Source organism: Belonocnema kinseyi, chromosome 3, assembly GCF_010883055.1.
Source record: "Belonocnema kinseyi isolate 2016_QV_RU_SX_M_011 chromosome 3, B_treatae_v1, whole genome shotgun sequence".
Classification (NCBI taxonomy): Eukaryota; Metazoa; Arthropoda; class Insecta; order Hymenoptera; family Cynipidae; genus Belonocnema; species Belonocnema kinseyi.
Genome location: NC_046659.1, coordinates 16,929,719 through 16,943,018, shown reverse-complemented (window position 1 = coordinate 16,943,018; position 13,300 = coordinate 16,929,719). Strand labels below are relative to the sequence as shown.

Genomic DNA, 13,300 nt, shown 5'->3' with positions numbered 1-13,300 from the left:
TATATGTTGTGTGTGTGTGTGTATATATATATATATGTTTTTGTTATTTTACATTATGGACATGTGACACACTCAGATTCCTATATTACCGACCTCACCTTTTCAGTTCACTGCTTTTTAAATACTTAATGCCATGTAACGAGAGGGTCAGGTGACCAAAGCTGGTCCTTAATTTTTCTTTCCCAACTTACGTCCACATGGAATGAGATATCGTGTTGAAAATTTTGCACTTTAAATAGAAGGCACGAAGGAAGATGGCTCTGGTCATAAATAATTAGAATGGTGAAAAAAAAATTTTTTTAATTACTAATTTCGAGAAATACCGGCTGTGTTTTAGAATCCTGTAAGAAATTTTCAATGTTAATGGGTTAGTTATGGGGTTTATATTGATGAAAGTGGGGCCAAACAACAAAAATCGCTCACGAACAATGTACATAAATAATACAAAAGTAATGCTTGCACTTGACATGCAAATAAACAAATTTTGCCTGACATACGTATCAGTTGTGTCAGAGCAGCACTATCGTAGCAATTAGGCAACTTCGACCTTCTACGGGTCTGAAGGTAATACAGATTGCATAATTACCGACAGAAAAAGATAGAGGCCGGTGGATTCTCACTCTTAATAAACGTGGTGGAATTCGTTTTTAGGACATCAAAATATTTCAAACTCATCTAGTCCGGTTTTTAGGTAAAAATGTTGTCGGCCAGTTTAATTTGTAAGTCGCAAGTATTATGAAGTAATTTATGGCATTCGTATTTCTAGTAGAGAAATGTATAAGCTGTAAAAATTCGAGAATATGCCAGACAATAGTCGTAGACACTCTGCAGAACAAACTGGTTGTAGTTGCGTTACTTGCACGGGGTTAATGACTCGCGAAATTGAGTACGTGTTTAACAGTCTTTCACGGATGTGTGGTAATAGTACAGTGATGAGAAGAGTATGTCCATGGAAACAAGTGTGTCTTGCGCAAAGGAAATAACGATAAAAAATTTTTAAATACTTAATTTTACGAACGTAAAATGAATTTAATTCGAACAATTGTATTTTCTGTTATGTAGAGTATTTCACTGTATAATGGCTGGCAAATACGTACTGGGCTGTCTTAAAAGTGTTAATCATATGCAAAGGTTTTCAATGTCAACTGCTAGTAAGATTGGAAATCGTGAAATAGTTGGATTCGGTTTGAATGGAGAGCCTTCTTACATTGATCGTCTGGAACGTCCTATGCCTGCTATAAGATTCAAGGAAAACACTCCGGATATACAGGTACTATTTATTATTTATAATACAAAATTAATTGTATACTTTTACAGAAAAAAACACTTGCGCTTATGGCACTCGCAAACTTTAGGCTCGTGTTTCTCAAAAAACGTTTTTTGGAATTTTCAAGTAAAAAATGTCCTGACCGTTCGTTTTTCAAGCTAGTTTTGTTTGGAAAAATATTTTGAGCTAGAGAATTTTCTTTGATAAACGATAGATTAATAAATTCATTCAAAAATGAAATTTAACATTCCATAAATAAATTTATAATGATTTGAAAATCACTATTCTGATAATAAAGAACTCTTAGAGCCGCATTATGCCTGTAGAGATAAGATTTATCCGCGTGGGTGGTACACCCAGATAGTACGTGTTGTAGGTAATCAGCGTGTGCTTGATACGCTCTGCACCTATCGCTGGGAACTTCTTGACATAAATGGGGTTACGGTATACTAACGTGGAAGTGACACCGTCCTGGCATGCGAAAATAAAACCCTCTCTACCTGAATTAAGCCTTGATGATCTGAGATTGGCGAAATTTTTTAACCTCTACTTCCATTACTTCGGCCTTTAGAAGTGAAGCATCTAGATGGAGTAATGCATTTTCCTCACTTCAGACGTTAAAATTTAGGTCAAGGGACTCTGCCAACTGCTCCGCGGTTTTACACCAATGCTCCTTTGCCAATCATCTCGTAGTTCCTGATCCTTGTTAGGAGAGGATCTCTGCTATTGACAACTATGTAAGCTGTACTTAGAACAATTCGGTTATGAAGACACTGCAAATTCAGAAGTCCGCGTCTGCCTTGACGAAGTGAGATATATAATCGCGGAACAGATGTTAAGCATGTTAGTCGCAGATACCTTGTTCAACTGATGATACATGCTGAACGCGGCGGTAATAATTGAATAACACTTATATCCACAAGCTCAAGATCTTTGGGAACGCCAGTAATCTTTCCTTCCTTCAGATTATTCTTCGGACACTTGTCCAATCCAAAATCCATACAAATCTCCCATGTGTACCCCTTTACGATATTTAAAGCAAGTTCAAGTTTGCTTGCACCAGAAGTATTGATCTTCAGATCAGTTATATAAAAGATATGAGTGACCTTATGCTCGCGATGATTAATGTCGCCGCCGAGGTGCCCAGGAGAATTGCGTAGTGCGAGAGCACAGGCAGAAGTGTTATGCAAAAGAGCAGAGGGTTCATGGCATCACCCTAAAAGACCCCCCTCTAGAAGGTGACGTTGTTTGTTATCATAGTATAATTTCCAGATGAGATAGTAAATCTAGTTTTCCAAAGGTGCATCAATCTCTATATGCATCTCACTATGTGTGGATGACCTTCAAGCTTTCCCACAGACAGATTATAAGCCTATGAAAGATTGAATAGAAAGCTTTCCGGTAGTTAATCCAGGCCATAGACAGGGCGGGCTGTTGCGTTTTGTATTACTGTAAAGGTCTTACACAGCGTGTTGAGAAAAATTGAAGACATTTTCAGTTAATTCTGCGACAAAAAGTTTCATACCTATTCAGACATTATCAAACTATAACTGAATTTAACCATCTTTACAGGAATGGCAAACTTCCAAATTTTGAAAAACTCAACCAGAGAAACGAATTCTTCAGGTTCTTCGAGTCAAAACCCCGTGTTGGGCAATCAGCATGTACTCAGGCTATACAGTAAGGACGTTTTTATATGTAGTCATAGGGAATATAATGATATAAACTCTAGAATACAATGCAATCCGTCTTGCATTTGTGTAATGCAAAAAAGTACTATATAGGCGATTTTAATTCGTTTTCCAAATCTCCCGCGCTCGAGATCTTGCGCTGATTGATCAAAGGCTTCGAGACTCAAAAGCCGTGCGCAAAATAAACGTATAATCTAATTCTGAAAAAAGGTTATGTTCCCCTGGATTCAGCGCGCATTTCAAATAATTAATAAGTTGTGAATTTAAAAAAAATGTAACACAACATTAAAATTGTTCACGAATACATTCGGGACGTGAATTAAGTACGTTCTTAAATATTAGAGTAGGTTTTCACTAATGTAACGGTACTTGAGTGATATTTCACGTTTGACAAGTGTCAAAATCGTTTTGTGCTTCGAACTTAATTAATTAAATAAAGTGAATATCTGCAAGTTATACGTGATTAGTCAGTGATAAAATCTGTTGTTTTACTTATTGAATTAAACATGGGAATCAAACGCTTTTGACTAACTGCAACGAAAATCGTAATCCGTATGATTATAAAAATTGCAGCGATGAATCTGAGATTCAAATGATGAGAGGTAGGAAGCGGCGAATTATTCTTATAAGTTGATGAAGGGTTTCAAAGGGTTTCAAGCTGTAAAGGGTTTCAAAGATTTTGAAAAGGTTGCAGCACACTAGATTTCAAAGATTTTAAAACATTTAAAAGTTTTCAAAAGATTTCAAAACGTTTTAGAAGACTTTTTAAAATAATTATATATTTCAAATAATTCAATGATTTCAACAAATAACAAATATTTCGCAAACAAAGATTTAAGAAAAATTTTCCAAAGTCCCGAGAATTTTTGTGAACACATTCTAATATTGTGTTACATTCTTTTTAATTCTTACCTCATTATTTATCTGGAATACGTGGCGAATCTTGGGGAACATAACCTTCTTTCAGACTTAGGTTGTACGTCTTTTGCGCACGTCATCTTAGGCTCGAAGCTTTTGGCCAATAAGCGCAAAATCTCGAGCGCGGGGGATATAAAAACTAAATTGAAATCGCTTAATTACTACGTTTTTTAATTACACAGATGCACGACGGGTTGCAATGTATGCTAAAGTTATATCATTATATTCCCTATGACTACATAGTAAACGTCCTTAATGTATATACTCAGATATACTACGCCTAGCGGCGGAGTGCGCATGTTCCACCATCGCTGGGCTGGAAGAGGCTACATAACGCCTGCTTCACGTGCAAGCAATGGCGCGTTTTCAAGGGGGGTCTTAAAAAATATATTTTTACTTTCATCAATAGAATCGTTGTAATTATCATGTGCAATATCAATGCGTTTTTAAGCTTTTTCGAAGTGATACAAAATGGATCATATAAATTATTATTGAGGGGGTTGGTATATTTAGACCTATATAATTATCTTTTAGAAGAATATGGCTCATAATATCTTTCGTGAATCAAGGCGGATATTGACTAGTGAAAATATTGCCCTCAAATGTAGGAGTTTATTTGTTTATTACAGAGTAAGATAGATCGTATAATAAATTACTGGCAAAATTATTAATATTTTTCAGGATGAAGCAATCAGTATCGTAGATTAAAACGAAGTGGTCATTTCAAATGCACCGTTTTTAGTTATAGCGCAACGATAAACTGCTATCTACTATTTCTATTCGAATATTACTACATTTTAGAACTCTAAATAAATTCTGAGTAGGGTGATGTGAATCTTCAGAAAAAATTGGGAGCAAACCTCTACTAATTGGAGTATCGTAATTAATAAATACTAGATTCAAATATTTATTATTTTAATTCCTAATGATCCGACAGTGAAATTAGGCGGGTAGGGTGAGAAATAATGCCCCAAAGGAGACAGTGGACAGAATAACCAGGGCCGCGCGCAATCCAAAATAAAGCGCGACTAGGATAGAAGAAATAAAATACAAAAACTATTCGTATTTTTATTTATTACAGAAAAGTTCGTAGGGCTACATAGCCCTCTAAGGAACATTATAATACAAGGTCATTACAAATCGGTAGAATACTTGATTGATCTTATAACCAAATCTATAAACTATGTAAATAGATAGAGTCGATCTCAGTATTTGTATCAGATTAGGTATGAGATTGATGCATAGTAATGAACATTGAGTTTTTAATTTAAAGTTCTTGAGCATGATAAAGTAGAAATAAAGTGTAAAAAACTGTGTGTATAAGAAATAAAAATTTACAGAAGTTCATAAAAACAAAAGGATAATTCGAAGATAAAATGTTAGAGAATTAAGTATGAGTTTACCGGGGACTAATTTCAAAAGCTGGCTTAAAAGTATTATACAAGTATTTGAAGAAGAGATTTTTGATTTAATACAAGGAAGGTGCTTTTCTAATATCCTTAGGTACTTTATTACATAACCAGGCACCTTTTACTATAAATGACCTTTAAAGCTTACACGTTATGTGCAAATGAATCTTAAGAATTGAATGTCTTTCACGAAGCTTAGACTGCGCTGTAAGTTCTCTGTCTACACTTTGAAAGATGTTAAATATATACACATTAGCTTTATTTTGAAAAAGACAGTATAGCAAATTACCCATAAAGAATTGTCTTTTCTTGGCAACATTAATCCGGCCAGCCTTATGTCGGTATTCCTACTTAGGCAAATTGCATATGAAACGGGCACAGGCATTTAGGCCATACTCGAGCTTCAAATTTAAATCGTCAGTCAACTCGTCATATACTAAACAACCGTATTCAAAATGGGACAAGATTAGACTCTCAACCTAAAGTATACGAGTGGAGGTAGGTGAAGAGTCTTTATTTCTATATAGTTGTTTTAGCATTCTGTATGTTTTCCTCGAGATGATCTGTACCTGTTCTTTCTAGGACAAAGTACAGTTATGGAAATATCCCAAATCGTTATCCACTTTCGAGAAGGCATAAGAAGACTCGATATAAAGGAGCGGAAATGCTGCCAAAGTTTCAAGCGACGGAGATAAAGTAGCTCAAGCAACAGTTGCCTAAGTTTTGTCCGACTTAAGAGGAAGTCTATTCTTCCAGGCCTAGTAGATAACGCGATCGATATCATTCTGAACTAGAACAGCTAATCTACTTAGTGAAGACATTGGTTCCGAGAAGTAAATTTTGAAATCGTCAGCATATTTTTGGTAACTGTAATGTTGAAGTTCACTTCCACGGTCAGGTGTGAACAAATTAAAGAGTAGGGGTGCCAGAATGGAGCCCTGAGGAACCCTACTCTTTACCTCCCACCAGTCAGAATGCCAACTGCTATTATTAATAATTATGTGAGACCTATTATTAAAATAGGATTGAAACTATTTTATGACAGAGCTTGACACGTCAAAAAGCTCTATTAATATAGAATAGAATAGGAAAGCTATATTCGAAGGAAAGTTAAATCATTTTCATTGACACCTCCTGTTGTCCAAAATGAATTTGACTTCAAAAGAATCGTGTCCAGGCTCGAAATTCAGGAACCATATAGAAGCTGTGTTAATCAATTTCTGGAATGTACTTGGTGTCGTCTTCATTCCAAAAGGCATACGCAAATATTCGTTTTGACCAAATGGAGTTACGAACGACATGTATTTTTTAGACTCTTCTGCAATTTTCACGTGGTAAAATCCATCTTTAAGATCTAGCAAACTAAAATACTTTTTGTCACTCATTAAATCAATTTGGTCCTCGATCAGAGGGAGGGGATAATTATCTCTTACAATGTATTTGTTCAGAGTCCTAAAATCCACACACGTCCTGGGTTCCCCATTTTTTTCCGGGTAAGAACAATTGGAGAGGCATAATCAGAATCACTCTCTTGCACATAACCTTGCTCACATAATTTATCTACAATTTTCCTTACATCCCCTTTTTCATAATAGGATAAACGATGAGGAGAAAAGGGGAATGGTTGGTGATCTCTTAAAGAGAGCTTTAATTCGACCCTAGTTTTCGGTTCCTTAGGTCTCTCTGATTCTAAATACTTGCATCGAAATAATTGTTTTAATTGATTCTGAAAATTCAACTCTACGTCTGCATTTATATCAATATTAATCTCTTCCTCGCTCATCCCCTCTACGTCAATATTAAGAATCTCGTTTGTTTTTTCATTGCAAGACCCGACCCCCTCTACCATTTTCAGTCAATAATTATCTATATTCTTAACTAATTCCAGATTTACATATTTTCTTTTAATCACACTTACTGCGCCACCGCTATCTAGAAGTACGCGAAAGGATAGATAATAAACTTCGTGATGACCTTCCACCTCGATGTCAACAATTCGATGAAAATTATCCTCGTCCGCCACTGGATCGATGTTCGCCACCTCCTGATGTGATCTTCTCTTTCTTTTAGGACACTGCTTGATCATGTGGTCCTCCGCTCCACACTCATAACAAGCTCCCCTCTTTCTAGGCTCTTTGTCACATTTTGTGGCTATGTGACCCAGCTTGCCACAATTATAGCACTTGACACCTTCCCTTTTCATCACTCCCCACTTATCATCACCTTCCTTATCTATTGCGCTCGAATTTTCTCCCTTTTCCCCCACTTTCACGGATTTCGAACTAGTATCACTCGCGTTGCTTCGATTTTGCAGTGACACCTCAAATGCTGACAGCAACGCCTCGAAGGAATGGAACTGCAGAATCCTTGCTTGATTTCGTAGCAGAACATCTGGTATTCCATCTATGAAGTACTCTACTCTTTCCTCTTCATCAATTGGAACCTTGTTCGCAAGGATGGTCTTATCGTGAATATACTCACTAAATGACTCCCCTCTCTTCCAGACCCTATCTTCAAATTTCTTCCATAGGAGAACTTTATTCGGACGTTGGAAGAACATTTTTTTTATCTCCGTCAACAACTCGTCAACTGCCATTTAAATATGTTCCGGTTTTGAATGGAACCATGATGGGGCCTTTCCTTTTAGTCTTGAGCCGATCAAAATTCTTGGGATGTCATCCTCGAGCTCATAGACTGTTCGTAGCAGACGCACTTGTCTCTCCCATCCTTCTACGTTCCCCTCAGAACTATCGAACGTGCTTAAAAGTTCTTCAATCAACGATAGGTTGACTCGAGACACTCCTTGCTGTCTCTGTCTGAATCGTACACTATCATTCTCCTGCTGACTTCAGGTGACTCTGGTGTTATGAAACTCGGAAACTTTTAGTAATATCAAAATCTGCTTCACGCAGGAATTTAGTGCTGATTAAGTGCTAATATATACTGCAAAAACTAAATTTTTTTCTCTGTAATTTTGATCAAAAAAATGTAGTGATGCTGACTCCAGGTGACTCTGGTGTTGTGAAACTCGGAAACTATTAGCGATATCAAGATCTGTTTTGCGCATAAATTTCGTGCTGATTAAGTGCTCATGTATTCTGCAAAAACTAAATTTTGTGCCCGGTAATTTTGACCAATAACATGTAATAATGCTGACTTCAGGTGAGTCTGGTGTTGTGGAACTCGGATGTTATTAGTGATATCAAGATCTGCTTTGCACAGGAACTTAGTGCTAATTAAATGCTGTGAATTTGTGCTATTCAAAAATCGGGGCATTTTTTTACCAAAAACGTGTAGTGATGCTAGCTAGAGGTGACTGGTATGCGAATTTGGAAACTATTAGTGATATCAAGATCTACATTGCGCAGGAATTTAGTGCTAATTAAGTGCTAATATATTCTGAAAAAACTAAATTTTGTGCCACAATTTTTGTCACCTGAAGTCAGCATTACTACATGTTTTCGATCAAAATTACCGGGCACAAAATTTTGTTTTCGCAGAATATATTAGCACATAATTAGCACTAAATTCCTGCGCAAAACAGATCTTGATATCAATAATAGTTTCCGAGTTTCACAACACCAGTGTCCCCTAAAGCCAGCATTAGTACACGTTTCTGGTAAAAAAAAGTGCCCGGATTTTTTGCAACGCATAAATTCAGATCATTTAATTAGCACTAAATTACTGCGCAAAGCAGATCTTTTTATGACTAATAGTTTCCGAGTTTCATAACACCAGAGTCACCTGAAGCCAGCATTACCACACGTTTTTTGTAAAAAAAAAGTGCCCGGATTTTTTGCATAAAACAAATCCAGAGCATTTAATTAGCACTAAATTCCTGTGCAAAGCAGAATTTGATACCACTAATAGTTTCCGAGTTTCGCATACCAGAGTCATCTGAAGCCAGAATTACTACACGTTTTTGTTAAAAAAAAGTGCCCGGATTTTTTGCAACGCATAAATCCAGAGCACTTAATTAGCACTAAATTCCTGCGCAAAACAGATCTTGATATCACTAGTAGTTTTCGAGTTTCACAACACCAGTGTCCCCTGAAGCCAGCATTAGTACACGTTTCTGGTAAAAAAAGTGCCGGGATTTTTTGCATAGCACATATCCAGAGCATTCAATAGCACTAAATTACTGCACAAAGTAGGTCTTTATGTCACTAATAGTTTCCGAGTTTCACAAGACCAGAGTCACCTGAAGTCAGCATTACTACATTTTTTTGATCAAAATTACCGGGCACAAAATTTAGTTATTGGAGAATATATTAGCACTTAATTAGCACTAAATGCCTGCGCAAAGCAGATCTTGATATCACTAATAGTTTTCGAGTTTCACAACACCAGAGTCACCTGAAGCCAGCATTATCACACGTTTTTTGTAAAAAAAAGTGCCCGGATTTTTTACAAGGCATAAATCCAGAGCACTAAATTCCTGCACAAAGCAGAATTTGATACCACTAGTAGTTTCCGAGTTTTGCATGCCGCAGTTGTGGCTTCAGCTGAAGCTAGCATCACTACATGTTTTTGGCCAAAATTTCCGGGCACAATATTTTTTTTCTGCAGCCTAAATTAGCACTAAATAAGCACTAAATTATGGCATAGTTCCCACATCGATATTACAATGTTGTAAAAAGAAGAGAGAACCGAAGTCTTTCAGATGCTAATTTTTTGTTTAGTTTCAATTTTCCGAATTAATCAATTAGCTAAGCCACAATTTGACTTACAGATACTCTACTATACTTTGTGTGAAATAGAGAAATTTGGTGGTCAAAAAATGTACTGAATTAAGCATCAAGGGCTTGAGAAAACAAGGAACCATCACGTGACTTCTGCAATTCACGATACACTATCGTGATGTTCTTAATCAATTTTGAGTTTGATTAACCATCGCACTTTAATTTTTTTTAACGTCCGGAACGAAGAATCTAATTTGTTTGAAAATTATAAGGTAGGACTTCTATAATCTTCGAAGAGTACTCTGCATAAAAATTTGTCTGTATGTAACCCTGCTAAAACGTGTCTAGACGCTGTTAATTCCCCGCACGTGCGATTAAAGACCTATTGGAAGAGATGATCCTGTTACACTCCTGTTAGACCCGTTTAAAAGTCCAGAGTGTACATACAATAATTTCCATGTATAAATCCCGGCAGCACCCATTAATAACTGGGAAAAACTAAGTTTGAAAGATTTTTGTTCAAATTATTGGAGAACTTATTAAATTCCGCGACGATTTAGTTATACTTAAAGTATTTTCGATAAATAAGGACCGTCTTAGCATGTGTCAGTCGAGTGGCAATCGCAGTCTTTTGTCGCTTACTTCCTATGGTTTAACACAGGATAGAAGCTCGACTGCCGTCTCAAGGCTCAAGGGTTCTTATTCGGTATCAACGCGGGTTCAATGATTTTTTTTTGCTAGAGAGATTCACCATTTAAAATTTCTAAGTATTCAATATCCATATTGGAACAATATTGCCAACCAATCTTTTTTTTATTCAAATTGCTAGTAAAACAATACATTTTTGCAGGTTTTAAGGGAAAAAGAGAAAGGAGATTGGAAAAAGCTCTCAATTCAGGAAAAAAAAGCACTGTATAGAGCAAGCTTCTGTCAAACATTTTCTGAAATGGAAGCTCCTACAGGAGAATGGAAGTCTATTGCTGGAATGACATTAATAGCTGCCAGTGCTGGTATCTGGCTTTTCATATACTTCAAATTCTTTGGTAAGCTTTCATTTAAAATATACAATTTGATTAATTTTCGATATCATGTTTCCTTCAAAACTTATGGTACGTAATATTTAAAAAAAAGTTTGAGTTGGAGAATTTTTCCCTAAAGTAGACTAGTGTTATAGACATTTTTAACGGAACATTATCACAAAGCGCCTTTTTCGTTAACTGCCTCTCTCTTCCACCTCTGGAAGGGACTTTACCCCTTTTATCAGACGTAGGATTGGCAGAATTTTCTTAACATGACTGTAGTGTATTGAGAGAGAGAGAGGGAGAGAGAGAGATCAGCGTTTATTTTTCGGCCTGCTGGTCTTAAAGAATTGACTTGCTTAAAATTCCATTTTTAACTTTCTTACAACTACCTTTTAAAAATTAACATCCATCCACAACTTATCTGCAAGATCGTTCGGTCTTATAGCTTTGCCTTCCTCGATTCGCTTCGCACGTATGTTCTTACGTTCTCGCTTTGCTTCGTATTGCAAACCTCTGCCTCCACGACTAATACCTGATACCTATCTACTATTTACAATATTTACAGTTTTCTTACACCTACTTCCTGCCCAATGTACAATATTTTCTTCTTTATACTTCTTCCTCCTTCTTTTCTTATACATCTTACTCAACACCTCCTTCACTCATGCTACTGCCCCCCCCCCCCTTTCATATAACAATACCTCCATGCTTATCTCACTCGTTTCCACCTCCTCACACTCCTCCAAACAGTGCTCCATTTTTGAATCCCTCTTCCCACACAGTTCACACATCCTCTTCTCTCGAGAAAGCTTCATTCTCCTCCCCTTCTCCAACCTGACTTTCCCTACCTTGCTTTTAACCCACTCTATGGTCTGTAGCAGCGCTTCCAACCCCTCCATTTCTTCCCCGCTCTTTAGCTTCAATCCTTCTATCAAAATATGAATCCTCCTATCTTTCTTCTGTTTTCTCTTCATTATAAACTTCATTGTCCTTATACTACCCACTCTCCTCCTTTTCATTCATACGCTCTGCCACTTTCTCGTCTATCACATTCTCTACACTCTCCCAAATACCTCTTTTCTCGCCCTCTCCCCTCTAACCTCGCTCTCTAATTCTCCAACTTCTTCCCTAAGCTCTGTTTACTTCCCTTTCTCATTTCCCTATATATTTTCCATTTTCTCCCTCGCTGTCTTGCTTCCATCAGTAACTGGGACCTCTCCATGCAAAAAGTACCTTCTGCAACCTAAAGATGTCTCTCAAGACTTTTGCCGCTTATTACCGAAAATTTCCGTTTATTTGCTCTATTCCAGCCCTCACAGCCCTCACAGATACCCTTTCCTCTCCCCTAACATCCCCCATTACTACCAAAACCTCTCTTGGTCCCCTTGAAAGCCCAATATCCTAACCACAAACTCCCCCGATCCCTTGCTAACCTAACCTCACTTTCTTTCATACTCCGTAAAATCTTCTCACCACCTGTCACCACACATGTTTTCACTACCGTCATCAACATGCTACTCCCCTGTATTAATTATGGTCGATAACCCATTCACAATCTTTTAATTTCTAGTTCATTTTAATTTTCGCGTGCCAGTTGCGACCTTTGATGCATTGATACATCGATTTGTCGACTAGATTCTACTCGCGCTGCAGCATTGTCCTCAGACGGCTGAGGCGTTCGCTCGTTGCGAGCTTTTAGTCGGAACCGATCCAGTAACCTCCTGATGAAGGTGGCAATCCGACTTTAGTCTATAATTTCGACACTTTGGCTTTACAAAGAGAGAAAAGCTTCATACTCTAGCAGTATTCGCAATCTTCCTGTTGTGGTATGATACTGGGTTACGATGGGATAAATTGTTGTTTGTGCTGAAATCTGGTAATCTAACCTCAGTTTATTAATTTAAAACATTAACCCCGACATTCTATTTTTTCGAAATTCTAACTAGGAATTTTTCCTTTTACCTATCGGTCCTTTTATTCCCTCGGCCCTCTGTTACGAGGATCTAGGAAGTTTTTACTTTCATTTCTCGGTCCTCTGTCAAGAAGATCTGGGATCTCTTACTTCTTCATCCTTAGTGCTTTAATGCTTGCATGCGCTTTATTTTTGATCTGCCTACAGATTGCTCTATTTCAGCGTATTTGAACTCACTCGGCTGTCTATGAGTCAAAACTAGGCGCCAAAACCTTATGGCCACAAATCTATATAGTATATACAGTCTGTCAAGTTAAAGCGTGGGTGGCTTTACTCGCAGTCGGTAAGGTGTATCGACATGATTTTGGTGTCAAAATATTAAGAATAGCTCCCTCTTTC

General features: G+C 37.1%; 1 protein-coding gene across 3 annotated transcripts in view; it reads left to right on the top strand.

Moving 5' to 3' along the window:
• LOC117169313 overlaps positions 1 to 13,300 on the top strand; it is a 76,606-nt gene that overhangs the window by 35,038 nt on the left and 28,268 nt on the right. For all 3 annotated transcript variants that reach the window (XM_033355634.1, XM_033355632.1, XM_033355633.1), the window contains 2 exons: positions 1,063 to 1,270; positions 10,818 to 11,010. In XM_033355634.1, coding sequence (XP_033211525.1) covers positions 1,079 to 1,270; positions 10,818 to 11,010 — 385 coding nt within the window. In that variant the 5' untranslated portion in view covers positions 1,063 to 1,078. The remainder of the gene's footprint in view (positions 1 to 1,062; positions 1,271 to 10,817; positions 11,011 to 13,300) is intronic.